Raw genomic sequence first — 27,675 nt, 5'->3', positions numbered from 1 at the left:
CATTTCTCAGTCCACATGCTGGTTTGACTGTTGCTGCCTTGATCTGGACCTCTCCGAAGGTCTCTGCCCTCTTAATAGGGCATCTTCCTTTCCAGCAGCCAACATTTAGGAACATTAGGTCCTGAAGTGAGCTTAAGTGAGAGCATCCAAATATTTTCTTCATTTTTTCACACATTCATCCAATATCATTTGAAGATGTGCCAAGGACAAAGCAGTGGCATGTCCGCATAGAACTGTGAGCAGACCAAGAAGTTTAAATTATGGACTCCCCCCGCCCAGAGTGTATGTCCTAGCTGGAAAAATAAGATCTACTTCAAGAACTTTGAGGATCATGGAAGAGGTACTCCAGGCTATCAGAATTTAGACAAAGAAGAGAGCGGCAGCAGCTCTATGGTTATGAAAGGTTTGATGAAAGAATTGGCACTTGAGGTGATCCTGAAAAGTCAGCCAGTATCTGGAAATACGGGACGCCCCATCCTAGGAGGACAAAAGGGCACAAGTGAAGGCACCTTGATGGAAAGCCATAAGGCTTACATATGGGACCAGATGGGTGGTTCCATCCAGTAGACTGGAAGAGAATAGTAGGAGTTGAATTTTTATTAATTAAATTAGAACAACTGATTGAAATTTGATTAATAATATTATATGACAAGGAGACCAGAAAATTCACTATAAAACTAGGACGGTGTAAATCATGGGAGCTTTGCATAGAATTCTGAGTTGCTGTCTTTGCTTCCTGCCTTCTTTCCTTGTTGTCATCCCAAGAGCCCAGGCAGTCAGGACCAGGAGTGAGTAGACAGAGATGCTTTTAAATGTCTTCAGTAAACTCAACCAGCCCCAGTGGTTCTGTGTGGTTTTTTTTGTGTGTGTTTTTTTTTTAACGATTTTATTCATTTATTTGAGAGAGAGAAAGATCACAAGTAGGCAGAGAGGCAGGCACAGAGAGGGGGGAAGCAGGCTCCCCGCCGAGCAGAGAGCCTGATGCGGGGCTCGATCCCAGAACCCTGAGATCATGACCCGAGCCGAAGGCAGAGGCTTAACCCACTGAGCCACCCAGGCGCCCCTGGTTCTGTGTTTTTAAATCATGGAGACTGCTTAAGTTACTGGCTATATGCAACAGTAAAACACAGACAGATGCAAAATCATGGAGACTGCTTAAGTTATTGGCTATATGCAACAGTAAAACACAGACAGATGCAAATCACAATGCTGCCAATGTTGAAAGAGTGTTGACTGTTGATTTAATATGCAGTTTTATGACATTATGTGCTGCTGTTTATATTTATTTCAATCTTAAGAACGATTTGTGTTCTTCTATGCTCCTAGCAATGTGAATCATCTCAAAGATAAATTCCCATTCTTTTGTAATTCCTTTTTATTCAAAATTAACCTAAGTCCTGATGTTACTTTACTGAGAAAGTGTAGAGCATTTTAATCTATTCTAGCCTGCCTAAGTGTCTGTCCTTACCAGATCTGTAAATGATTTTACACTTTTTAAATCTTTCTAGTGGCTGAGGACATTTACATATAGAAAGGAAGAAAATTTACCAGTTGGTTTGAAAATAAAATAAAATAAAATAAAAAACTGAGGCATAGTGTGTTTAGTGGTGGTGGTGGTAGAGGAATAAAAAGAAAAATTAGAGAAGATGTTCTTTAAATTCCTAACCTGGATGATAAAATTAAGGCTGTGTCCATAGTATCACTTAAATGTGATCTTATCTTTACTCTTGGTTAAATCATACATCTGTGTATTAGTTAAGCTGTGTTTTTAGGTGGTATGTGTGGAGTGGGGAGGGAGAGTTTGAGAACCCTGCAACTACAGAGAAATAGACTTTGATGGTCATTGTATTTCCTTGAAATATGCTTATCCCACTTTGGTCCTGATCTTACAGGAAGTCAGAACTTCGCATTAACAAGGCGTCACTGGCTGATTCTGGAGAATATATGTGCAAAGTGACCAGCAAATTAGGAAATGACAGTGCCTCTGCCAATATCACCATTGTGGATTCAAATGGTAAGAGATACCTACTACATTCCATTTCTCAGGCTGTGAGAAAAGTAATCAAGAGATGTGGTGACAGTTGTAATAAACCGGTGTGTTAAATCTCACTGTGAACAAACAAGAAACATGGAAAGAAAACCATATACTTCAAGTATCTTGGGTGTCTTCCATAAAACACACTTCGATAGGGTGTGTCTTCTACCCCGGGAGGTGATATAAATCTGAAATATACATAGACTCTTATTTTTTAAGAGTGTCGATAGGGTCATGAATGGCAGGGATAGGCTGGGCCACTAAAAGAGATTATACTTCCTCTTTAAATTTGTCAGGGAGGGCTGTAAGTCTTTGGCTTTGTCAGTAACAGAGTCTGTGTGTGTGTATATATATGTGTGTGTATTTATATACAGAATACATTTGTATATGCAGGATATATGTATATTACATACATATGTATGTACATATGTATATTATATATGAATATATGTAGTGTGTACATGTTAACAGAGTACGATCCTGACTCAGTCCTAGAAGTTTAAATGTTCTCACATGTGTTTTTAATACAGCTGGCTCTGGGTCGTAGCAGTGAGGCCTATCCATTTTTTGTTAGGCCTATCAGTTCTGAAATTATGAGAGTCTTCGAGGCAAAGCCCTCCCTACTATGTCTGGTCTTCAGCTTCTGCTTTCCTAAGAATGGCGCCAGGGATATTGGTTAAACTAATGAATGACTTGGAGGTAGAAGGTGTCGCTCACCCTCCAGCAACTTCTCGGAGTTGTCCCAAGAAGTGAAAGAACCCGCACTGGTGGGTGTCTGCTCGGGATACCTAGCTCCTCTGTGATTTGATGGAATCATCTCTAGGAACCTATGATGAGCTAAAGCAGTGAGCGTCTCTGTCTCTTGAAATAATAAAATGTGACTTCAGAATACCCTTTGGTGCTTCTTTTCCCTTGTGCATGATGGCGCTTGCCTACTTCCTATGCGAGCTGTCGAGCTGTCGGGTGTTAAAAAGCCAAGCCTAAGGACACTGCTCCCCTCCAGGCAGGAGAGGGGAAAAGAGTGCTCACCGCAGAGGCCTGGTCTCTGCAGACCGGAAGGTAAAATGCAGGGCCAGGAAGGGGAGAGCAAAAGTAACCTGAAGGGTCAGCTCCGTAGGAGACCGATGGAGTTGGTGTCCGTTGACTTACTGGGACAGGGAGAAGGGAGTAAGATAAAAATATGAAGCAGGGTTGGGAAAAATCTCAGGTTAATCCCCAGCCTTCTCCGGATTCCCCAGTGAACTTCTCTGTTGTGGGGTAATCAGAGTTCATTACTTTAATTTTAAATGCCTCCCTCCACAGAGAGTAGAGGACAACAGTGGAAAGTAGTTTCCATCACTATTTTTAGGAGCTGTGTTTGTAGTTGAAAATGTAACAGCCATTTAAAATTTATATGAGTAAATGTAGCATCACTTTACTTTTGCATCAGCACGGGTTCAGCAATAAGCATGTTGCTGGCGTTATTTTTACCCCGTGAAGAATTTTATAGGATGCTAACTTGAAACACATTTAAAAACTAATTTCAGTGGATTATTCTTTTTTCTTTTTTTCTTTTTTTTCCTATTGTGCTGTGTTTAGTAGCTTATTCTCAGCCTGTTGTTGGCTTGCTTCATTGTGTCTCCCCGTGGTAAATGCTATTGAATTATGATTTTGACACTTGGATTAGATTTGTAGAACTATGTATATTATAAATTCGCAGGAAAATACAATTAGAATAAGTGTCATGGTCTCACTGAGTGCTTACAGTACCATTATACTATTCCATGTTTTCTGATTTATAGGATTAAGCAGTGAATTATTTACTACTGTATTATTCCTGACAAAAGCCCATAGGGTTTATTTTTTTTATTAATTTTAGGGTGCTGAGGGATAATACGGCTTTTTGCATTTCTCTCATAGGGGAGACCTCTAACTCATTTTTTGATATTTTTCATTTGAGAACTGGTCTCAAATTTGAATATTTAGTATTGACCTTAGAGAAATGCAAGTCAGGATATTTTTGATAATCAGTCTTTCTCACCTGACAAGAGTAAAGAGAAATTCTCACAATATTGTAAGGAAGTCATTCTTAAACAACCAACTAAAATCTTTACAAGATGAGGTCTTGCTGACTTGCATAGAGCACCTGAGGGAGAAAAAAGAATCTCAATTACAATGCAAGGTGGTCTTGTTTTTATTTTCTTCTCAGAACCCTAGGAATAGTTCATCCTTATCCAACCCTCTCATTGTATTTAAAAAGAAATGTGAATTTAACATGTGTCTGAAAACAGACACATTCAGAATCACAAGATACTTGGTGGCTCAGGAGGACTTGGACCCAGATTTCTTGAATTTCTGATCCAGTAGGGCTCACTTTGTACCTGGCTGTGTGTTTGGGAATGTTTAAGTAGATTCTTTGGTTTGTGAAGGGGAGAAAAAACAAAACAAAACAAAACATAAAACAGAAGGAAGGGTGTGAGGCATAAGGAGAGGGGTTCTCTGGGAAGAGCTACAACTCCATGATAACTGGGCATTAAGGAGGAAAACATAGCCCAGGACATGTCTAAAGATTTAAGTAAACAGGAGTTTCTGGATCTTCTCTCTAGTGTCTCTGCCTTTAATGTGCTTCAGATACTTTCTTGAAGCTTCTGTTTCTTTTATCTTCTTACCTCTCTTGCTCTCAAAGTGCTTCTTCATAATTACAAACTTTGACCTAATTATGATCTCACTTGGCCATTTTTCTTCACGGCTCTTTTAAAGACATTCTTTCCATTTTAACTCCTGTTGTGTGACTGTTTTCTTAGTTCCCAAATCAGGTTCCCCATCGCAAGAATCTGATTGGCAGAACTTACATGCCAGACCATTTCGAAAGACCTAGAGAGTTTACGAAGCATCTGCCTTCTGGTCGAGTGCCCACCATGGTCTCAACCAAGGAGAGTGAAACTGGAAACATGGCCGCCTAGAAGGACCCCTCTCTTCAGAGTCTTTGGGCGGTCTGCTTTTCGTCAGAGCCTGTGGCTTGGCAGCCACCCCTAAAAACAAGGCCAGTGTGTTCTGCACATTGGGAGACTCTCTTTTCCCCCAGCACCTCAGGGGCTTAGTTGCAGCACAACCGAGAAGAAAATAAATCATCTTCCTGACCCTTCAGCCTCTTCTGCTGCTCTCTTTGACTTTGCTATCAATTCCAGTTGTCAAAGAAGGCTCAGCTCAGGTCTGGTGCTCTCTGGGTCTCAGGCTGGGACTCAGATACACGAACTTGTGTTGTCACATCCCTGTTTCCTTAGAAATCTGGGCAAACACAGCACAGAAACACTCTTTCAGAGGGAAAAAGAGTACTCTACTGTGGTTATAAACTGCCACATGGCCAAACCTTCTCTCCCTAACTGTGTATTTATTATTGACTTGGGCTGAGAGAGTGGAATTCTCAAGAATTTCATTTCCTTCTAGAGGTCCTAGAAAAAAAGTCTTAAAACTAAGAACGTGATGTCAAAACATTATATTGTGTAGAACTCCCCTTGAGATTTTAATTGATATGTGCTACAAAATATTAGTCATTATGTTAGTTTTATGTTGTCTCGCTCATCTCTCCCGTATTACCCAAATGCATACACAACTGTGGTCTGATAATTTCTACACGGGTTGCCTTGCTGAAAGATCCTGGTATGCTGCTGTGAGCTAATTATCCAAATTTCATCCTGTGCAAAAGATTCCTTGAGATATACTGAAGATATACTCACACAAGTGCCTTCTTTCACAAAGACATTTAGACTATATTTTGGTACCAGATTCTAGAAGGGATGGCAGGAGTAAGGGGAAGGAAGATCTGAACAAGAGATTGTTTTCTTTTCTTCCCAGAAAAAAATGAAAAAATATACCAGGATGGACTTGCTGTTTGATACTATTTTTAATTCCCAAACACAGCTAAATAACTATCAGGAAACAATTAGCTTGGATCATAAAAATCTTCCATCCAATATTAGGAATTTTCTGCAGTGAAACTCGTTGTTTAGAATTGCTTAGATTAGCAACTAGATATAAACAAAATGATAACAAAAACCCAAGAAATTCTCTTTGAATTGTTACATGCTTGAGTGAAATAATGACTATATTTTCACTATTTTCGACCATTTAGAAAAGAATGTGTGTATATATACATATATATATGTATATATATATGTGTGTATATATACATATATATATATACACATATATATACACACATTCTTTTCTAAATGTATATATTTTCTAAATACACACACACACACAAAATCACTATGTTAAGCTACATTTTAGAAATTTGTATGTTTTCTGCCCTTTCCAATGCCTCTTAATCCCAATCTTATTTGGAAAAAAGAATTTGCTGTACAGTAGACAGATAGACACATATTCAGTCTGCTAATTATTTTGGGGACTATGTGGGTCTAACAAACACCAGATGAGTTTTCACAAAAAGAAGGATCTTGGGCGCCTGGGTGGCTCAGTGGGTTAAGCCTCTGCCTTTGGCTCAGGTCATGATCTCCAGGTCCTGGGGTCAAGGCCTGCCAAGCAGAGAGCCTGCTTCCCCCTCTCTCTCTGCCTACCTCTCTGCCTACTTGTGCTTTCTCTCTCTCTGTCAAATAAATAAATAAATAAAACCTTTTAAAAAATAAAAAAAGAAGGATCTTACAACAGCCAACATTACCTGAGGGGTAATGGGTGAATTCCTTTGATGAATTCAAATATGCCTCTTTAACAGGCCACATACACCGCCCTTACACAGACTGCACACTGTATGTTTATTTTTATTTGCATTTCATTTGGCTTGGTCTTTATATGGGAAGCCTCAATGTTGCAATTAATTCTTAGCTAAGAAGCTCCATAAAAACTCCTGGGCACAGATTAGGGAAGAGAGTAATAGACTTAACTGGTTTTTTAATTAATTAAGTACTACAGTCTTTCAAGATTAATACAAGAGAATATACAAACTAATCAGTCATATCTGCGACTAGATTTTCTTTTTTTAATCGGGAGAAAAATTATTTGAGTGAGATTCAAGATCCCATAGGAACATTGTGCTCACAGCAATAAATTTGCTGTTTCCTTTGAGATGAACGAAAAATAGTATTTCTACAAAATTTGCCTAATACATCAATTGGTCCTTTAAAAAAATTGGCTCACGTGGGTAATAGGCTTAGTTTCCCCCTCTCCCAAATTGATGGCATTGTTGAAAATGCTGTGATATTGGTAAACGAGCTATAGTTAACCTGACAATCACATAAAACGTGTTGTAATTTACAAAGCAGTGTCCATGTATGTTGTCTTATATCGTATTCTCATGAAGACTCATAAGGAAGAACCATATGAGTGAAATGGACTTGTCTTTTCAGCCTGTAGTATCCATTCTGACTCTACATTATTTATTAATTTCAAAATTTCTCAGTTGCGAAACTGGCCTTTTAAGCAAGAATGCAGACACTGGAAGACATTCCTTCAATCATCTTCACTTGTGCTAATAAATGAGGGGGCCCATTTTCAATCTTCAAAAAGATGACTTGGTCATATTTTTTGCACACACAATAATAATCTATAATTTTAGAATAACAAGGAGTCACAGAAGTGAATGTTGAGATACACACAGACACATCATATGTATGTTTGTGTCTATGTATATGTGTCTGTTGCCAAATAGTTATATTCAGTATAGTGTGCTCATGGTGAAATCTCAGACAAGTCATGCATGTATCCTAATGAGAAAAATTTCCTTTCCACAAGGAGTCATTTTTCAGACACTGCAACTTTTTCTTGAGAGCAGATCCGATTTATTAAAAAGGCCGTCAAACATGGAAAATATACTAATGTTCCTTATGTTTACTTGCCTAATCAGCAGAAGTTGCTCAGCTGTGTTCAGTTCCTGATCATTCTAAATCTTCATTAATTTGCACTAATGAAAGGGATGTCCTTTATAAATTAACCGATTTAATATACCAAATTACTGCAGGAAAACTATGTCGCTTAAGTAAACATCAAGAAGATTGCAGGACTTAATTTTTTTCAATCTGTAATTGCAGCAAAATTGTTTTCAATCACTTATAACAAAAGGTAGTTCTGTAAGTCTATGGAGTCTACCCCAAACATGTATTAAAATGGTTGCTGAGTGATTTTAATCAAAAAGATTAATTTTTCTTATTAGCAGGATTCTTTTAGTATAGAAGTATATGACTTTTAACTTGTGTTTCTCCCAAGAAAATTCGGAAGGTTTCTATTTGGAGCCATAATTCTTAAAGATATTTTTAAGGTCTCCAGGTTAAATACCTAATTTTAGGAAGGGAGAGGATTGTTATTATTAATATTTTTTTTAGGAAGGGAGATTATTTTAAGCTGTCTCTGTGTAGATAGATTTTTATAGTAACCTCCTATTCTGGTATTTTTATGTAACATTCAGTTTAAAAAGGAAACATTATGGTCAATGGTCAACCTTTCCTCTAATCTGAGATCTTTCAAGTTGGAGATAGAAAAGCTCTATTTTTTTTTTTTTTTCCTTGGAAGGTCACAGTGGACAACTACTTGGTTTGTCAAAAATAAACTTGAAAAGAGTCTTGATATTCATGCTAGGATTGGGACCTCTGCCCAATTCTTGTGACCCTGAGCTTACGACTTTGGTCTGGCTCTCATGTCACTGATGGGTCTTGAAGGTTAGAAAAGGAAACCTCTCTTCTAATGAGGGCACTTGCCTGGAAACATGGATCTTATTCTAGGTATTCGTAGGGAAAGATAAATGTTGTGGACATTTGATTAAAATCTTCTTCTCAGGGGCGCCTGAGTGGCTTAGTGGGTTAAAGCCTCTGCTTTCAGCTCAGGTCATGGTCTCAGGGTCCTGGGATCGAGCCCTGCATCGGGCTCTCTGCTCAGCAGGGAGCCTGCTTCCCTTCCTCTCTCTCTCTGCCTGCCTCTCTGCCTACTTGTGATCTCTCTCTCTGTCAAATAAATAAATAAAATCTTATTTAAAAAAATCATCTTCTCAGATTAAATTTTCCCCAAAGAAGGACAATTTCATTTTCTGTAGCCCAGATCAAGGAATTTAGCTGTGGTCGTGTCAGAAACAGACATTGCCATATTATCAACTCAGACTGTCCTTTTTAATACTTGCTGCATGAACAAACCCAAAGGGTATCGTATACCTTCCCATTCCAATTCCTTTCACTTCTTCCCATTCATTTGTGCGTAGAAGAGGCAGTGTAGGCTGCTTTGGTGGCTTGGTAATAATCTCACACCTTGAATGGTTGGTCTTCCTAATGTTTGAATAGAGAGGACTATCCATTACTTAATTTTCACAAGAGAGACACATTTGGTCTTACTGAAGATATATTTCTGGTCTTTATATATTCATATCTCACCTGATGCTTATTCTTAAACATCCCTGCTGAGTCTCACATGCTATTTTTGTTCCCTTCAGAGTCCACAAAACCTTTTATCGCTAGAGAAGTGTTTGAGGTTGAAGGAAACATTGCCCTCAAATTAAGTCTTCTTACCTACTGGACTAGTCCTACCATGGAAACCTGAAATGGTCGTATCTATATTTAAAGATGATTATGTTGATCGTGAACATTTCTAACTCCATGATTAACAGGCTGTTAATTCAAACATGAAATGAGAACATACATGATTTGCTTAGGATTTTAGTAGGTTCTGGTAACTTCTGAACAGATTCAACTTACCTTTTTGTCCTGGTTAGTGAATAGTGACATATTGTTTTACCATTTGACAATAATTATACCAACAGTGAAGGTTGAATGATACTCATCATTGCATCACTGTATCTTTCCAGGCTTCATAAAACCACACCTTACTGAAATTACTAGATTTTAGCAAGTGAAGCTCTTTCCAGAAGGACAGGAAGAAGACAGGGTTGGTTAAGCAATGGAATCATCCTTTGTTCCATGATAAAGGCAGTAAACTGAAAACAAGTCAAAGCTTAAACAACACCAGCCCAGTTCCCACCATAACGGTGTGTCCAGCAGGATGTAGTTTCTCCTTCATTCCGTTGGGGTGGGCGCACCCTATTACTCTGTGGCTTGCCCGGAGTAGCTGAAAACTGTGTCCGATAAGGCGCCCGTCTGGATCATCCATAGCAATTTTCTGTAGAGTTCAGTGCCAGAACTTGACGTTTTTCACCAATCCCAAGAACAAGCATTGATTACTTTTGTTTTTGAACAAACGTGTCGTTTTCCAGATTGATAACTGAAAAATTCTGACCACAGCTTTGATCCTACAGCTCTGATATTTGTTTTTTTTTTTTACTTCGGCCATCTGCCTTCCTCTCTGAGAAGGAACCCATGGCCTCCTTGCGGTATATTGCCCTTCACCAGCTCCATGGGGGCGCGAAATTCTTCCTACGTACTCCAGTATGGCTTATCTCATGTTCTTTCCCCAGGAAAGAGGAACTACTTATCTGGACAGCTTTTGCTTTTCTTTTCTTTCTTTCTTTCTTTTTTTTTTTTTTTTTTTTTGTTGCATTTCTGACATTTGGGGTGGATAGAGCCAGGACTTTCATCACCATCTTGCAATACTTTTCTTCCTTGACACACTCTTCTTCAGTTGGAAGGCAGGCTGTGGAAGTGGCGCCGGCCTCCTGATTATACATCGTAATTTCCTATTACCTTTTCTTTTTACAGACCTCATTACTGGCATGCCAGTCTCCACTGAAAGAGCATATGTGTCTTCAGGTAAGGAAAAGAAGCTCACCTCATTTTACTAACCAGAACCACAGACCTAACTAGTGCTGGCTGCAACTGCTACTAATCAGACCCCCTTCTGCATCCAAATTGTAGCTGTTCTTGTTTCCTCCTGCAATATGTCCCCCGATTCCTTTTGCCTCTTGGGGTTTTCCATAAAAGAGTACAGTTCTTGCCGTATGTCTGAAGCTGGGCCTGGGAGGCATGCATGGGAAAAAGAAATGTCTCGATACAACTTAGTGACATTAGAGCAGGAAAGAAGACATCTGGGTTATACATTCAGTTTTTACAACCTTTCTAGGTGCTTCTCTCATCTGCCTTGCTTCCTTTCAACCCACCGTAGCTCATTCCTGGGTAATGTGTCCGTGTCCAGTCTCTGACCTCCGGGCTCCTAACGAGCAGCTGTGGGTCACTGAACTTAGAGAAAACACTGTTGTACGCCTGAATTTTTCAGATGTTGATGCATTGCTTTTGGGTTTGTTTTGTTTGTTTCTTCCTTGCCTGTAATGTTTGCTGGTAGCACTTACAGTCTGAGCAGATATTAGCTACTTCTAACCCAGCTCTACTAATGTGTATATAACTATAACTCATTCATTTCTCCATTTGCTGTGAATCTAATTAATCTGCTGTGAATTCTTTTCTTTTCTTTTAGCTCTTTTTTTTCTTTTTACTTTTCTTATCCTCTGTCATTCTGTAGTTAACAGGACCTTGAAATATTTAAAAATTCATATTTAATGAGAAACAAGTTTTTAGAGTCTTAGATTCAAAACTCACTTCAGAAGTATGACAATAGGGGTGTCTGGGTGGCTCAGTGGGTTAAAGCCTCTGCCTTCGGCTCAGGTCATGATCCCAGGGTCCTGGGATCGAGCCCCGCATCGGGCTCTCTGCTCAGCAGGGAGCCTGCTTCCTCCTCTCTCTCTGCCTGCCTCTCTGCCTACTTGTGATCTTGTCTGTCAAATAAATAAATAAAATCTTAAAAAAAAAAAAAAAGTATGACAATACCTTGTTTCTGCATGACACCTCATGGTTTACAAAGACATTTACATCTCATGTGGTGTTCACAATGGATGTGTGAAACAAGACATTATTTTTCTTCATCATACAGATGAGAAAACTGAAGCATTAGAAACATTAAGTCATGTGTCTCATCCAGTAGGAGAGCAGGTCCTTCCAGCTAGCCCAGTATTCCTTCTCATTACCCTGTATTTAATATTTTAGCATCATTTATTTCCTCCATATGGCCTGTACCTTGTTGGAAAGTTGGAAGAGGCCATATGATCAAACACACCTTTTTTTTTTTTTTTTAACTTCTCTTCACCAGTTTCTCCTCTTCCCTTCAAAGCCATCACTCCAGATCATAAAAGTTAAATCTCTCTGTATCCCAGATGACTTTGACCATGTTTAGGGCATATCCATGTGTTGTTCCTAAGATGGACATAATGTGCGTTACAGGGTGAGATGATCCCGGAGTCTAAGAAGGTTGTACTTCTCTGAGTATCAAAGAAAGCAAGAGAGAAGGGAGGGAGACGGGGTGGGGGGGGGGGGTGGGGGGGGGAGAAAAGATAAAGGCAAAAAGAACAACAAAAACAAAACAACAAAATTGTTGAGTTATCTGAATTTTCTTCCCCTTTCACTCAGGCATTTCTTTCTTCTTTTTTTTTTTTTTTTAAGATTTTATTTATTTATTCAACAGAGAGAGAGAGAGAGCACAAGTAGGCAGAGAGGCAGGCAGAGAGAGAGGAGGAAGCAGGCTCCCCGCTGTGCAGAGAGCCCGATGTGGGGCTCGATCCCAGGACCCTGAGATCATGACCTGAGTGGAAAGCAGAGGCTTAACCCACTGAGCCACCCAGGCATCCCCAGGCATTTCTTTCTTACGAAGGGCTTCACTGCCTGACTCCACAGACGTTATTAGGAACCTGGGTTTTTTAGATTATGTGATGCTTCTCTTGGGAATCGGGAGGGACTCTCACTAGTATTTTCCGATCTATGACTTGAATCTTTATGGCTTTCTGGCTGCTGACTTTCAATCCCTCTTTGATACTAACTTGTTCTTTGTGACTAATAAAAACCCTTGGGTCCCATGCTTTTTTTCTGCATGAGTTGTGGTTTATGCTCTGTCTCTATTTAAATACTAGCTTTCTTTCCTTTCTACTGGCTCCCTAAGAGAATCTTGCCCCTGTACATCTCCAGTAATCGTATTACGAGTTTGTTGAGCATGTTTTGGTTGATCCTACTGTACCGCTCCAGTGGATCTTGCATGGACTTTCTTCAGCCCTGTGTTTGCTCAGGGTGTCTACGCAGACCATGTGCCTGAGAACAGATTCATTCTTCTTCTTCTTTTTTTTTTTTCCTTTGCGCATGAAAGTTGACTTTCATTCTCTCTGAATATGGGAATTGTTCTCTTTGGTTTCATGTTTCTGAAAATCAAGACCACACTTGAGAGAAGGAATGGGCCATCTCTCCTGTCCTGTGGCTCTGTTCAGAGTCATGTTGAGTCATGTTTCTAGGAAGTTCATACACCAGTTACACCAGTTGGTATGTGGGGTTTCTCTGCAGGTGGACTAATTTCCATGTTCATCCCTTGGGTTTGGACTATGGATAGAGTCCTCCATCTTTGAATTTTGCATACATCTTCCTCTGACTTAAAAATGCTTCAGCTTTTCGGTTGCGCTGTTTCCTAGTCCTCTTTTTCCAGATGATCCCTGAGCCTGGCACATTTCTGATGTAAAAATGCAAGAGCCTGACTCAATAAAGCCTCATTTCACTTCTTTGTTTTATAGAGTCTCCCATTAGAATATCAGTATCAACAGAAGGAGCAAATACTTCTTCATGTAAGTATATTTGAATATTCCATTTACTAGTTTTGAACCCAAGACAGTATCTGCCTCTGGAGGTGTGTTCCTGTCTCTCCTCTACCCTTGCTGAGGAACCAACTGTACATCAAGTTTGGGAGCAGGCTGGGATTTGCTGCGTGGAAGGGAATGGGCCCGTGCTGTGCTTGCATTGGGGCTGGGGGATTAGATATCCCCTCCCCCTAAGATACACATGGACATGGGAAAACACCACATACGGGGTGGTGTTATACTGTAGTGTCTTTGAATGTTGAAAAATGACTGCAGAGCCTCTGAGGCCTGGTTCTGGGTGAACAATAGAGAACATCGTTCGTTGTTTTTAGTGTGTCTTGTTGCCTTTAGCAATTGCTTGAGCCCTGATACCCAGCTGTTTGGGGCCTATTCTAAAGCTCCCCAGTTCTCATACAAAGTCTGCTGTGATAGAGTAAGGAAACTATATATAGATGCCCTTAATTCAAATTCGATAGCAAGTGACTAATTATGAAAATGTTTGAAAGCAAGTCCCTAGGCAAGATCTCAGATTAGTTTTCATCTGTTTAATGTGAAATGTGCTTTGTGCTTGTGGAGTTCTACAACTGTTAGATTGATTGGTGCTTTGTGCCATGTCAGGGGAACTTAAGAAATTAGCAAGGACTAGTAAAAATAGTTTTGATACTTATGAATTGTGAATAGCGTTGAATTGAATTTTGATATCCAGCAGGGGAATTTATCAGACCTTGAAAATAAAACCTATAATTACAGTCTTCTTCTCCCTTATTTTAGCTCTTTATTTAACGCTGTTTCTCAGTTTGAGAAGCTCTTCCATAAGTAGATATTCCCGATTATTCTGTTCCAACCCGGGGAGCATGTTGAGGGCACAATTTCCTTTGGCTATCAGTGTGGTAGGAAACACTGGCAGGAAGGTCTGTATTTTAAGCCACTTCAGTTGTTTTGTCCATCTGTTTAAATACATCCAGTTTGAATCTAAAGCCTTTCCTTCGGGTTAGTACCAGGACTGTAACGATATAATGTAAACGTATTTTTTATTGCATGAAGTATGATGTTTTGACTACATTTTAGCTAGATAAAGCATCATTTAACTAGATTGATGGAATCAATCTAGTGAGATCAAACAGGAAATAAGATGCCAGAGAGAACTACATTGGCTTCTTCTGTATTCTAAAGATACTCATTACATAGTCTAAAACGATAATCCCTTCTGGGGAGCTTGGGATATTTGTTACTTAATTCTACTTATAGAAAGATTAGTGTAATTATATAGATTTTTAACTAACTCACATTAAGGAATCATGTTGAGCTTTGTTTTAGATTTTTGAGTGTTTATTATACAAGGGCAAATACTAGATTTTTCTTTTTGGCATTTTGTCTGGGAACAGTTTCTCCCCTGCATGATTCATTGAATAAAGTTATTGAAACTCTTGTAATTGGAACCCTCCTGCTATCGTTAACGGGGCGATGGATGCTATCCTTAAGCATATGCGAGTAGTTTTGGAATAGAAGAAATACTTCTTTGGGTTCTCCAGAGCTTCAGGGAACTGAAATGAATCTCTCAGTTTACATTTGTATTCATTGCAATACTGTTGAGAGAGAAATAATTTTGAAATCTGACTCTGATCTCTAACTCTCGGCAGAGTTAGTTCCTGATATTTGGTAAAGGTTTTAGGCTAAGAAAGAAGGCTTTGTGTTTTAATATCGTGTAAAAATATTTCAGTGCGCCATTTTCATACATTCCCCCCTTCCGTGTTCAGGCTGGGCTCTCAGGAAACACCGTGGAATTGATTCAAGCACACATTTTCTTAATCTCATGAAAATACACACTGTAATTTGAAAGTAGAACCGAGAGTGACCAGATCCTGAGTCCAGTCTTGGTGAGGGCCGTGAGAGCAGCGTGAGACACTCTTCCCTTCTAGAGGGAGCCTTTGCAGAGCTCCGCGGTGCAGGGTCCATGACGTCAACAGAGCTCCATCTAGCAAAGGCCGAAGGGGAAACTTGAGGCAGCAGAAATAGCCATAAGCGGGAGTTACACATTCAAGTGATCTATAACAGTCGAAGGCCTTGGGAAAATTCACACGGGTCAGAAATAATCAGCGTCGAAGAATAGGTTCCTTTTCGCTTTGTTTCCGCCAGAAAGGAGACACCGGTAAATCCCCGTGCGGGAGAAGCGAACCCTGCTCTTGCAATGCAATCACGTCTGTGTGGGCCACATTCTTGGAAGTCCGGGCACTGTCGTCTGCTGTGTACATTTTGCAGAGTCTGTCTATGGATTCGGCAAACCTGTAGTGTATTGGGATGAGTGCGTGTGCTCTCGGGGGTCAGGCGATCCTGTTACTTTTCCCTTTATTAGGCAGAAGAGGCGCACCTGTGTGCAAAAGCAGCCCCTAACAGCCCCAGTCCTGTTGATGAGAGCAGCTCACTGCTCAGTAAACCCTGAGGGGGTTCAGCCCTGTCACGTTATGCCCTTGACCCTGTGCCCCGAAGGATGCCGAGTCTGTCCTTTGTCCCTGCATCCAGCTTCTCCCCAGAGCCTCGCCTGACCACGCCCACCCTCGAAGTTCTACTTCAGCTCTCTGCATCTCCTGTTGGGATAGAGAAAAAAACAAAAAGAAGAGAATAAGTATTGCCCAACTACCTATCTGAAATACTCCTGCTAATATTTTAATATACATTCTTCTTATCAGTGTTTTTCATTCTGGGTTTCTGTTTATCCACTCTCCCTCAGTCTACTTAATGTATCAGATGCATTTTTCTCACGTTACCAAATACGAATCAGAAGTATTTTAAAATAGTTTTCTGAAATCTTAAACTTTTAAACAATTCTTTAAAACTCACTGTAACAATAAAGCAGTTGTTCTTGACTGGAGGTTTTAAGGGATTTCTGTTTCATTTACAAATACCTTATCATTTATTTCCCCTTTGTGTTTATGATTCCTAACATTTCATACATATTGATGAAATGCCAAAGGTACTGATCCTTCCCTTTGGAAGGAAGATTTTCGCTCTTTCTTTTTTGAAACTGGGATTGAACTTTGCATTGTACACTCACTATTTTTAGAGTTGCTAATTTATGAAATGTTCAAGACGTTTCCTATAATGATCTCCTGATAAAGGTGAACATTATTTGCCTTTATTTTATTTACTTTGTTTTGGTAAACGAGGCATCTGTAACTTGAAACGTGTAATTTGCTAGATGAGTGTCCTGTTACGCGTAAGTGCTATTGTAAAAGGAGAAGAACGGGAACTTTACAAAACGGTTAGCAGGGCTCTCCTGTTCCTCCTTTATGTAGGATCAGCAAAAAAGTAAAAGAATTGCTTAGAACAAACCGTAATGACTTCCCTCTGAAGTGCCGGCTGCCATGACCCTATTTTGCCTATGATTTTATTGAATGCTATAAAAAGGTACAATTGTTAATACCAGTCACTTTACTGAATTAAGAACCATCCATTCCAATTTAATGTATAAAAGAGAGAAACAAAATGAAGTCTAATGAATAGTAATTAGAAAAAAATAAAAAATTTCTGGAAAACAGTCTTAAATAGTTGTAAGTGTTCATAATAATAATAATAATAATGGCAAACATCTGTTGAAGTCTTTCTTTGTGCCTGGCACTGTGTTAGGTGATTTGTATGGAGACTCATAATGGTTCTCATAAAACCTTAATCCATTCTTCAGATGTTAAGGCTGATAAATTTTATCTGAAGTCACAGAAGCAGAATTCAAACCCAGGCAATCCACTAGCTTGCTCTGCATGATATGTGAGGGTTTTTTTGCTTCAAGGAAAAAGTCTTTAATATTAAAAGGAATGAGATCTTGTGAATGGACTGGAAAGTAATCTGTGACACAAAGTGGATTGGAGGTGTGGATGGTAGCTTAGGGAAGTGCATGACCTGGGACCAGCTGAGCCCATGTGATCTGTGTGTTATACACATCAACGCATGCTGAGCAGTGAGGTAAAATGGACAGAATGCACACCTTGCGTGGACACATGCTCGCAAGTTTAAATACCAGTGATCTAATTACTGGGTAATCTTAGGCAAATTGTCTAACCTCCCTGAGACTCAGTTTCAAGGTCCGTATAATCCTGTTTATCTCAAATCTACATTGGAATCCTAATGTGGGAAAATTAATGTGAATCATTTAGCACAGCTTTGCTTTTAGGTGGTCTCCCCATCTGCAGGAGAGATAAAAACCTGATGTAGCTCTGAAAAGAATAAGGTCATCAGAGGAGGCCTTGCATCTCATTTGAACAATATAGGAAACTATCTGTATTTTTGGAGGAGAAAAGAAGTTAATTATTTGCATTCCAGATGATGCTGCTGAAAGTTTCAAGCCAAGAAATCACTGTGTCTCTTCAAAATTTTATATATTCTCAGCTAAGGCTGCATTTCAAAGGAACTTATCCAGAGATCCAGAAATCTCTGAATGAAATGGACAATGCAATCTTTAGTTTGGCACCTAAAAGAGCTGGGTGAAGGGGAAAATGTCTTTTGTCTGCAAGACATTTCTGTTATAATGAGATACAGCATTTTCACTTGGGACTAGCACAGTGATCAGTATTGATTAGATTCGACCACGTCCACTGTCCCTCTGTGAGAGATTTAAAGCTCTGATTCTTACATTCCTCCTTCAGCTGCAACTCACTTACCTGCTTTAATGGTAGAGGAAACTGCTAAATGATTCTCTGCTGGAAAAAATGGCATTTCAATTTCAGATCTTTATTGGTGGCAAAATACGAAGTCCGTCCTGTCACTGTTGGAGAACGACTTCTAACTGAATGCAAACTGTGTTTCCGGATTTCTATAAACATGGCATTTTCCGGGGTGTGGTGGCTCTGTCTGTTGCGGAGAAGGACAGATTCCCATGTATCATAGAGCAATAAGAGAATAATTTTAAAAGGAAATTGCCCAACTAGTATTACTTCCATCTTTCTAATTGCAAAGACACTTAGAGTTTTTTAGGACAGTAAGTGACTTGGAGCTAAAGGACAGAGGTGTATGTCACAGCCATTGCTGTGTTCAGACGAGTTACTGCCTTCGTGGTCATTCATTCATTTTGTAAGTGACAGTATCTTACTTCTTTCTTAAAGCACCACCTGCAACTGTCATACAGTTCTTCAGCTCTGCCTTTGACCTTTCTAAAGTCACTCCTGCCTCCCGCTGCATTCCATCACTGGACAAGATAACTTTTAAACTTTTGGTCAAGCTTACAATGGAATTGTATAGTTAACCTTTGGTATTCAGTTGAAATTAACCTTTACCGAATTACTCTTTTGAATCATGAAATAAACCATGTATGTGTATGTGTAAACATACATAACTGATATTTGTACCATACTATATATTTTATAAGGCTTATTTTTTATATTGAGTCATATATTCACATAGGAACTCCGTGACCTCGATTTTATCCCATTTGTCAGCCAACGGGTTGAAGCTCAGGCATTCTGACATGTCCCGATTCAAAAAAGTAAGTAGGTGGCGGAAGAGAAATTTAAACCTGAATCTTCTGGTAACAAATGTTTTGGTCTTTTATTTACAAAGTCTTATGGGAGTCATTCAGCTAGTTTGAGGGAAGGCCTTCTTTAAAAAAAGAAAAGAAAAGAAAAACATCAAGATGCAGTTTTTTTATGAAGACTCCAGGAATAAAATCACATGAGTCCCAGTTATCCCAAAGCCAGCTTTTATTGAAGTCATACCCTTTCCACACACTAGAAGGGAATGAAATGGATGGGTGAGCTCTTAGTTAATGGCAACACAATTCAAGGGTTTAATAGTTTAAAAAAAGGAGGCAGAAGTGTTGGTCTAGAATTATTTCAGTGACCTTGCTGTTCGGTTTTCTTATTTTGAGAATGATGTCATGTATTTCCAAATATGCTATTTTGCAGAGATGGGAATACTGTTAGAGCCATTGTGCTAATGGGACTCTGATCTTCATAAAACAGACATACTCTTGGTGGTAGTTTATGTTTGGGATAGATATGTTGCCTTATTCCAGACTAAGTACTATTTAATTTAGTGCATGATATCTCAAATCCTGAAAATTCTTTGTATGACAGAGTTATTCATTAGTGGAAAATTATCAGACCTGGAGCAATTATTTCTCTGTATTTTATTCGTTGGGGAGGTTTTTACTGGAATATTCTCTTTAACATTAAAAAAAAATTTCATCAGTCTTTTTGCATATCAGCTGGAAGACGGGAGGACGCCTTTATTTTTTCTGTTTTCAGAGTAGTAAAAACTTTACTGAGTGTTTTTAATCATTTGGAATAGAACAGTGGAATGGATTAGATAAGAAGAGTTTTAATTTCTTAAATGTGAGTTGGAGGCAAGGGAGTAGAAATGGGTGTATATCAAGAAAGCATCTGGAAGGACAAAGCTAGCAAGATTTTGGTAAATTTACTTATGCCGAACTTGGTGGTTTTCTTTCTTTCTTTTTTTTTTTTCAAGTTATCTAGGGATCTGAGAAATTGGAAGATGGGACTGGACGCCTCTGAATTAGATCGGGGGTCCCCTAGGAAACCGCTCTCTCCCTGGAGAGGGGAGAAAAAGCTAGAGGAAGGGATGGGGAATGACATGATAAAGCTGCAGCACAAAAAGAAATAGGGGCATGCAGATTTAAGAGTTTATCAATTACCAGCTGTAGAAATTTAACTCCAAAGGGCCTACATATAAAGAGCGTATGTTGGTTTCCATAACTGGTCCAGTTGGATCCAGAGCCTCAGTCGCGTAAGGGAATGGCTTCTCGGTCTTTACGCTTTGTTTCTCCGCAGATGTTAGCTTCACTCCTAGTGGGCTTTCTCTGCCTGACAAGGAGATAACTGCTGGTCTCTCTAAGCCTGTAACCCCTCAGCTCATGGTCTAAAAAGAAGAGAAAGTTTACTCCTTATCCGCACAGCAGAACTTGAGGAAGAATTTAAGGAAGAATGTGATTGGCTCTACCTGTGTCCTGTGCCTACCCCTAAAATCATTACTGTATCCAGGAGATTAATGACTTCCGTTGGACAGGGCATGGGGTCAGATATCCCCTGCTGTGTGTGTTTGGGTCCCTGAGGCAGATGAGGTCAGCCCCATGAGAACTGCAGGGTTTAGGTTCATTACAAAGGGGAGGATTTTGTATCTAAAGAAAGGCAAAGTGGGCCAGACAGGCAAAACCAGCACCATCCTCTGTTGCTGATGAGCAGACAACTTGAGAAGACTCAGGAAATAGGTATCTCACCGGGATTTTTTTTTTTTTTAAGATTTTATGTATCTATTTATTTGACAGAGAGAGACACAGTAAAAGAGGGAACACAAGCAGGGGGAGTGGGAGAGGGAGAAACAGGCTTCCCGATGATCAGGGAGCCCAATGAGGGGCTCAATCCCAGGACCCTGGGATCCTAACCTGAGCTGAAGGCAGAGGCTTAACAACTGAGCCACCCAGGCACCGCTCTCACAAAGAATTTTAAAGGAAAATTAAAAATAGATGTTACTGAACATTGTTCAATTGGGCAGACAAGATTAGAGCAGAAATTTTAAAGAAAATGAGTTAGGAAACTGAAGACAGTTGAAATACCTTGAAGGAGTCTTCATTAGAACCTACGAGTTGACTGTATAATCATAATTAAAATACCTTCTTTTTTTTTTTTTAATCCAGAAACTTAATGCTTTTCTGAAGAAAGTAGAAAAAAAAATTTTTTTTTAATGAGCTACAGTTTTCAAGTTAGAATACATGGGAAGCATTTTTGAAATCTGTAAAATGTTCTGACTTTGGAGTTAAAAAACAAAGTCTGCTTCATGGAGATTCTTTTATTTAAAAAAATCTGTGCTTAAGTAGACTTTGACAAATTACTAGCTTCTTTCACCAGAGTAACTACATCTTCCTTCCTTCCTTCTAACAGTAAGAGAAGGAAAAGAAGCATGCTTAGCCCATTCCATTTCATATTGCACAGAAAAGTCCGCAGGTCTTGCTGAAGTGCGAAATCACCCTTTCTGAGGCTTTACCAGCCTCCTAGGTATCACCGCTGAACCCTAGAGGAAGTAATGTCTCCACTAGTTCATCTGTAGGCAGATCGGGCTATTCTCTGCCCTACTCTTATTATAATGCCTCTAGCATATGAGGTGCTTGATTATTTAAATCATTTTTTTTTAATAAAGGTGCTGTGTATCGATAGTTCAACTAATCGTCAAAGGACCGTTGGAGTGGCACTTTTCATTTTATCTCTCAGTCTACCAGAAGTCAGCAAAATCTTAAAAAACCAATTATATGGGCCAGAGTGGGTTTTAGTTTAAACGTATGCTCATCTCTGTTCAAGTCCGTAACTATCTCTAATTCAGAGATTCGGTGGTTAGGCTGAAGTTGTTCATTATATGTGAGTTATCATTTTGTTCGTTGCTTAGGTATTCCAGAGTCATTTCTTCAGTAACTATCAGGCTTTTATAAAAATGTCACAAGGAGAGGAGCGCCTGGGTGGCTCAGTCTGTCAAGCATCTGCCTTCGGCTCAGGTCGTGATCCCAGGGTCCTGCGTCAGGTTCCCTGCTCAGTTTGTAGTCTCTCTCACTATCTCTGTCCCTGTCTCTGTCTTTCTCTTTCTCTCTCTGTCAAATAAATAAATTAAATCTTTTTAACCAAATGTGACAAGGAGAGAGACACTGAGAGGGTGTGAGGGGAAAAGAGAGACAGAGACAGGTTTTGTTAAATACTGCAGGACTTTTATTGGCCGTGATGAAAAAATATCATCAGTCTTGCTTTTAATTTTTAAAAGGAATTTGGAGGAAAAAAAAAAAAAGAAAAAAGAGAAAAATAAATAAATAGATAAATTTAAAAAATTTGGAGCTATTACTCTTTTCATTTCAATAGTCGGAATAGTAAAAACCAGATCAGGATAGGCCAAGTGACAGCTAAGGTTAAAGGGCAAGTGTAAAACTGAAAGTTTTGCTATTTGAGGCTTAGATCACCGAGAACTTTCTCATTTTCTGATTAAGATAAGCAAATAGTTAATCATCTACCCCCCACAGTACTGCAGCACGATGCTAGGAATGGTGCTAAGAAAGGTGATGTGTATTTCCTGAAGGGGGATGGGTTGGGCGAGATGCACAAGAGTGGTCCTTGGGCTGAAGTAGTTTGCAGTAAGGTAGAAAGGTTAATTGTAGTTAATTGGGTTAATTGTGTATAAATGATACATCTCGTGATACAAAGTAGAATATGGGGGACAGACTTAAGTTGCTTTTTAAAATAATATTGCTTAAGATAGAATACACTTAATCCATTTTGTGGCATGTGATTTAAAAGAAAAGAGTTGAATAATGATTTTTTGTTTTTACTGTGTTCTCTCTTTTTTTAAAAAAGTAGCCAATTGTTTCTTCTTCATATTTAAAGCTCAATAATTTTACAAAGGAATCAGAATTCTGATATTTATCCTATTTAAGAAAAATGATAATCTGTGACCTACTGTTAAAAGTAAAAGGCCGAGTAACGGTAAGAGGAATCAGAAAGTACTTTGTACTAAGTAGAATTTTGAAGGTAGTTTGGGGAGATTTTAAAGGATTTAGAAACTTAACTGGAAATTTTAGATGAGCATAATCACATTTTGATAAATTGAATTACTGTTTATTTTCAGAACCTTACCCATGATACATAGATGGATTTACAAGATATTCAAAGAGACATTTTTGATTAGGTTACCTGGAAATGTAATATGGAAAGGTTGAAGTTTCCTTCTTTTTAAAAAAAAAAAAAAAGATTTTATTTATTTATTTGACAGACAGAGAGATCACAAGTAGGCAGAGAGAGAGGGGGAAGCAAACTCCCTGCTGAGCAGAGAGCCTGATGCAGGGCTCGATCCCAGGACACTGGGACTATGACCTGAGCCGAAGGCAGAGGCTTAACCCACTGAGCCACCCAGGTGCCCCTAAGGTTGAAGTTTCTTGAACAGTTTTATTTTCATTAGGCAAAACTTGGGTTTTTTTGTTTTTCTTTTCTAAAGTCCATAGAATTGACCCAAATTTGGACTACTACTACTGTATTTGAAAACATATGTCTAATTACATTATAACTTAGTGATACATAAAGTAAATTAAAATAATAAAGTAAATCAATTAAAATGACTAAATATTGAAAAGCAACATATTCCTTTATGATTTTTCCTCTCTTGATTTCTAAAAATTTATTTATTGAAAGGAGTGATTGACAAGAAGCTTCTGTGTCATTTGATTGAGTTTTCAACTACACATTTCTCATGTGAGAATTAAGATATATTCAGAAAAAGAATCCGCAAAAGGAAATATATTAAATGTTATTTTATAATGTTTTATATAAATGTTGTTCTTCATTTTAATTTAGAGATCTAGCTATTTAATCAACCTATAAAAATCCATGCTATTCACAGATAGTGTAACTTGGAGAACAGATCATTGTTACTTTAATACTTAGTCTACAAAGCTGTAAGAAGAAGTTGCTGTATTTACTTAAAAACAGTTGTAAAATCTAACATGGTCCACCAGTGATGAACTATTTCAGGCAGAAGGCACCTTGTCAGCCAGGATATTTTTCTAAGATGTGATGTGAGGAAATATGAAGAGAGAAATAGCCTTACACATATCTGACAGAAAATTATTTATGTGGCCATAATGGATTTTTTACAAATTTTGTGCATTTCTCTTTAGTTGATCCAGATGGATTTTTTTTTCTCTGCTGTCCTCATGGCAGGTTCTTATTTTCACATCACTAATACTCCAAAGCAGAAATGCGTCTTGTTCAGGCTTGATCCTCAAGTTATCTGCAAAATAAATAAATAAACAATACAAAGAGTTCTTTGGTATGTTTTAGAATGAACAGATTATGGGGACTGCAGAATTGCCATGTATGTGCAAATGAGACTGTGTGTGAAAGCAAGATAAGCTTTAGGAAGGATATAGGTGACTAGGGGGCACATAAGGGATTTACTGGAACCTTTAAAAACATGTTTACAGTGCAGGTGAAGAGCCCTGAGGTTTAAAACTGTTCAGCTTAGTGAAAATAAAAATGAAGCCTGACATCCAGTACATGTATACATAGAGAAACAAGTATTTTAATAAAACTTCTGCTTATTCTTCCAGAGTTTCTAGAACATTGGCTGTGACCATTTATGTACAAGGTGCATTGAGGAGTAAGTCTAAGAGAAGCTTCTAGTGGAGAGGTTTTTCATGAAGAAGAGGACCAGCAATAGTCTCAATAATTTTCAAAATGTCATAACTCACCTCTGTCCTTTTGCAGGAGAAGTACAGTACAGACCTGGGTATATTTTATTTAAATGATGCTCTGAAATTGTTTAAAAAAAAATCTTTGTCTAATCAAGGAAGAAAGCAAACTCTTTATTATTTTTTTTATTTAACAAGATGTTAGATTATCTTCCAACCCCCAGGGATATTCTTCTGCTTGTCTCATAGCTCTTGCTTCAGAACAAGCTTGGCACTTGTTATTGACACAATGTGCACATCAGTTCCCAAGCCAGAATGTAAGGGGCAGAAGAAAGGAATTTGGGCATATTTTTGTGTTCACTCCCATAGCTTATCACTGTGCTGTTTCCAGGAATTATTAATTAAATGAATATAAAAATGAACAGTGAGGTGTTCCTTTTTTTTTAGTTAGATTAGTATAATTTTTAAACTTGTACATGCATGTAATTATAGGAAAGCCATCTAAATCTTAAATCACAAAACATATTTAAACATTTGTAAATCAAAGTCTAAAAAAATAACAGTGGCTTAAATAATATTAGAGAATTTTTAACATCTTGAGAAGTATTTCACAGTTTGCTTCTATTTAAAATTTTTTTTTCTTGTTTCTATATCTGGAAAGTTTCTTCATTTTTAGATAAATATTTATTTACATGGTGATTTATAACAATCTGTTCCACTTTAAATGGAATTATTACAAATTATCTGCAAACGTGTATATATAGTAACTAGTTGGTCGCTGTTCCTCTCTGTGGTGCTGAAGAGTCATTTCTTTGGGAGTAAGAGAATGCCACCATAGTTAATAAGGTTGATTTTTCTTTTATTATTAATAATAAAGTAGTAATAATATCTTTTAGTGAGCACCTATCACATGTCAGTTACTTTCATCTGAGAATAAATATGTATTAGTCCCATTATATAAATAAGGAAACTAAGAGGCTCAGACAAGTCAGTGTCTGTCAAGGTTGTATTACAGGTGGTGGCAGAAGCAAGGTTGCTTTCTAGCTTTCTAGCCCCTCTGACTCTGCCTCCTGTGCTCTTTTCACTTCCCAATTGTAGAGGGTGAAAGGAGAACCCTCAGAGGGCTCCTCTTGTGATCTCTTTTTTTATTTTTTAAAGATTTATTTATTTATTTTGAGAGAGAGAGAGAGTGGGAGGAGGGGCAGAGAGCGAGACAGTCCTAAGCAGACTCGACACTGAATGCAGAGTCCCACATGGGTCTCGATCTCACCACCCTGGCATCATGACCTGAGCCAGAACCGGGAGTTGGATGCTTAACTGACTATGCCCCCCAGCCGCCCCCTCTCTTGTGACCTCTTACTCTAAAGGGCATGTGATCATTGCAGCTACTTTTGAAAATACTCTTTTTCTCTAACTTGATTGCTTGGACCAAATCAGTTCTAGGAATCAAGGTTCCTGAGCAAACTATAGAAATATATATACACATTTACTATGATAACAAAATTAAAACTAGAAAGTTTTAGGTAACAAATTATATTCGTTTAGTACTTGGGTCACTTAGAAGGAATACCATGAACCTCTAGTACACACATACTTTGCGATGGAGAGAGAATGATGAGCACATTATGGTTGTTAAAAGGTGGGTGCATTAAATATCTGAAACTCGGGTCATAAGAAACAAACAGAACGTGATCTGTAGCTTCAGCTTCCTCATCCTTCATTCCGATGGCGATTTGGCAATTTTCAGATCAATTTTGAGATGCAGAATAAAAATCATAGCTTTTTGCTTAAATTTCAGATTGATGTAGAAGGTTATTTGGTTCTAATAATCTTTACAGTCAGTTTTCTTTTTTGTGTTTAGATTGACTTATTTTGTCAGTTTTTAGGGTTTTTTTGCTTCCCTGGGCAAGATGGCATTCTCATCTCCTGCTGCTATTAACATTTAAAGCATGCAGCCTTTTGTTGCAATGTGGTGTAAATTCCAAGTGACTGATGGTGATTAAACAGAAAATGAAACTTGAATGGCACTCTCTCAGAATCTACTTAAAGCCATGACAGGTGTCTGTCTATAGCAATATATCAGTTTGGAACACATGAAGAGTAAGAAATTGTGGCTTTTTCATGGTTGGGCTTCTTTTTTCTTTGAAATCAAAGGGAGAAAATACCAGTTTGTCCTGGATCATTCAAACAGTGATCTGGATTTCTAAACAGGGTGGACAGCACAAGCACACGATGAATAATCCGTGAGCTTCCAGTCTGATACTGTGCACCAGACCTATTTTATACCAGTTGTAATTTTTCTCATTTGTATACAGATACTGTAGTAACATTAAAAAAAAAAAAAAAAAAGAATGCACTCGAGAAAGATAAGACACAAAGGAATTAATTGGGATTACAACTCTTCTTTCTGCATTGACTGCAGAAGCTTGATGATCTGAATTGTGCTTCAGCCCTGAGCTCAGGACTCCCTTCCAACCCCCAAGGCTCTTCTTTAACATTTGTTATTACTTAGCTATTTTATTTGGCAGAGTTCCCTTTATCTCATCTTCTAATGCACTGGCAAGCTTCCTATTGCCAATAGCTTAGAGCCTACTACTGCTGGGGTAAGCGACATAGTCGAACTTTCTAGCCTCTGCATCCTTATAAATAATGCATCTGGTTTCCTGTAACTACATGAACCCTTAGACTTTGGTAGGCATGTCTTTGTTAGTCAGGGTACGAGTGGGGAGATGAACAGTTGGGGAAATAGTTGTAGGCAGTTGTTATCACTGATTAGAACCTGACTCCATCATACATGCATTAATCACTGGGTTAATGCTAATGGAATGCTTAGGATATTTATAGTAGACATAAACATGATATATAAAAATAATGTCTTTGCTGGCTAAACTGCATCTTAAATTCAACATGGAAAGTGCTAATGTTCACCTAGGACCTTTTGAAACT

The 27,675-nt window shown here is 38.5% G+C and overlaps 1 protein-coding gene across 2 annotated transcripts in view; it reads left to right on the top strand.

Annotated features, from left to right (window-relative positions):
• Window positions 1-27,675, top strand: part of NRG1 (neuregulin 1) — a 1,102,231-nt gene that overhangs the window by 926,722 nt on the left and 147,834 nt on the right. Inside the window, exons 3-5 of one of the 2 annotated variants that reach the window (XM_032328748.1) lie at window positions 1,893-2,014; window positions 10,666-10,716; window positions 13,506-13,556. In XM_032328748.1, coding sequence (XP_032184639.1) covers window positions 1,893-2,014; window positions 10,666-10,716; window positions 13,506-13,556 — 224 coding nt within the window. The remainder of the gene's footprint in view (window positions 1-1,892; window positions 2,015-10,665; window positions 10,717-13,505; window positions 13,557-27,675) is intronic. The other variant, XM_032328749.1, reaches the window with a different exon arrangement.

This window comes from Mustela erminea, chromosome 21, assembly GCF_009829155.1.
Source record: "Mustela erminea isolate mMusErm1 chromosome 21, mMusErm1.Pri, whole genome shotgun sequence".
In the NCBI taxonomy this organism is placed as follows: Eukaryota; Metazoa; Chordata; class Mammalia; order Carnivora; family Mustelidae; genus Mustela; species Mustela erminea.
This window is presented reverse-complemented; position numbering and strand designations above follow the sequence as displayed.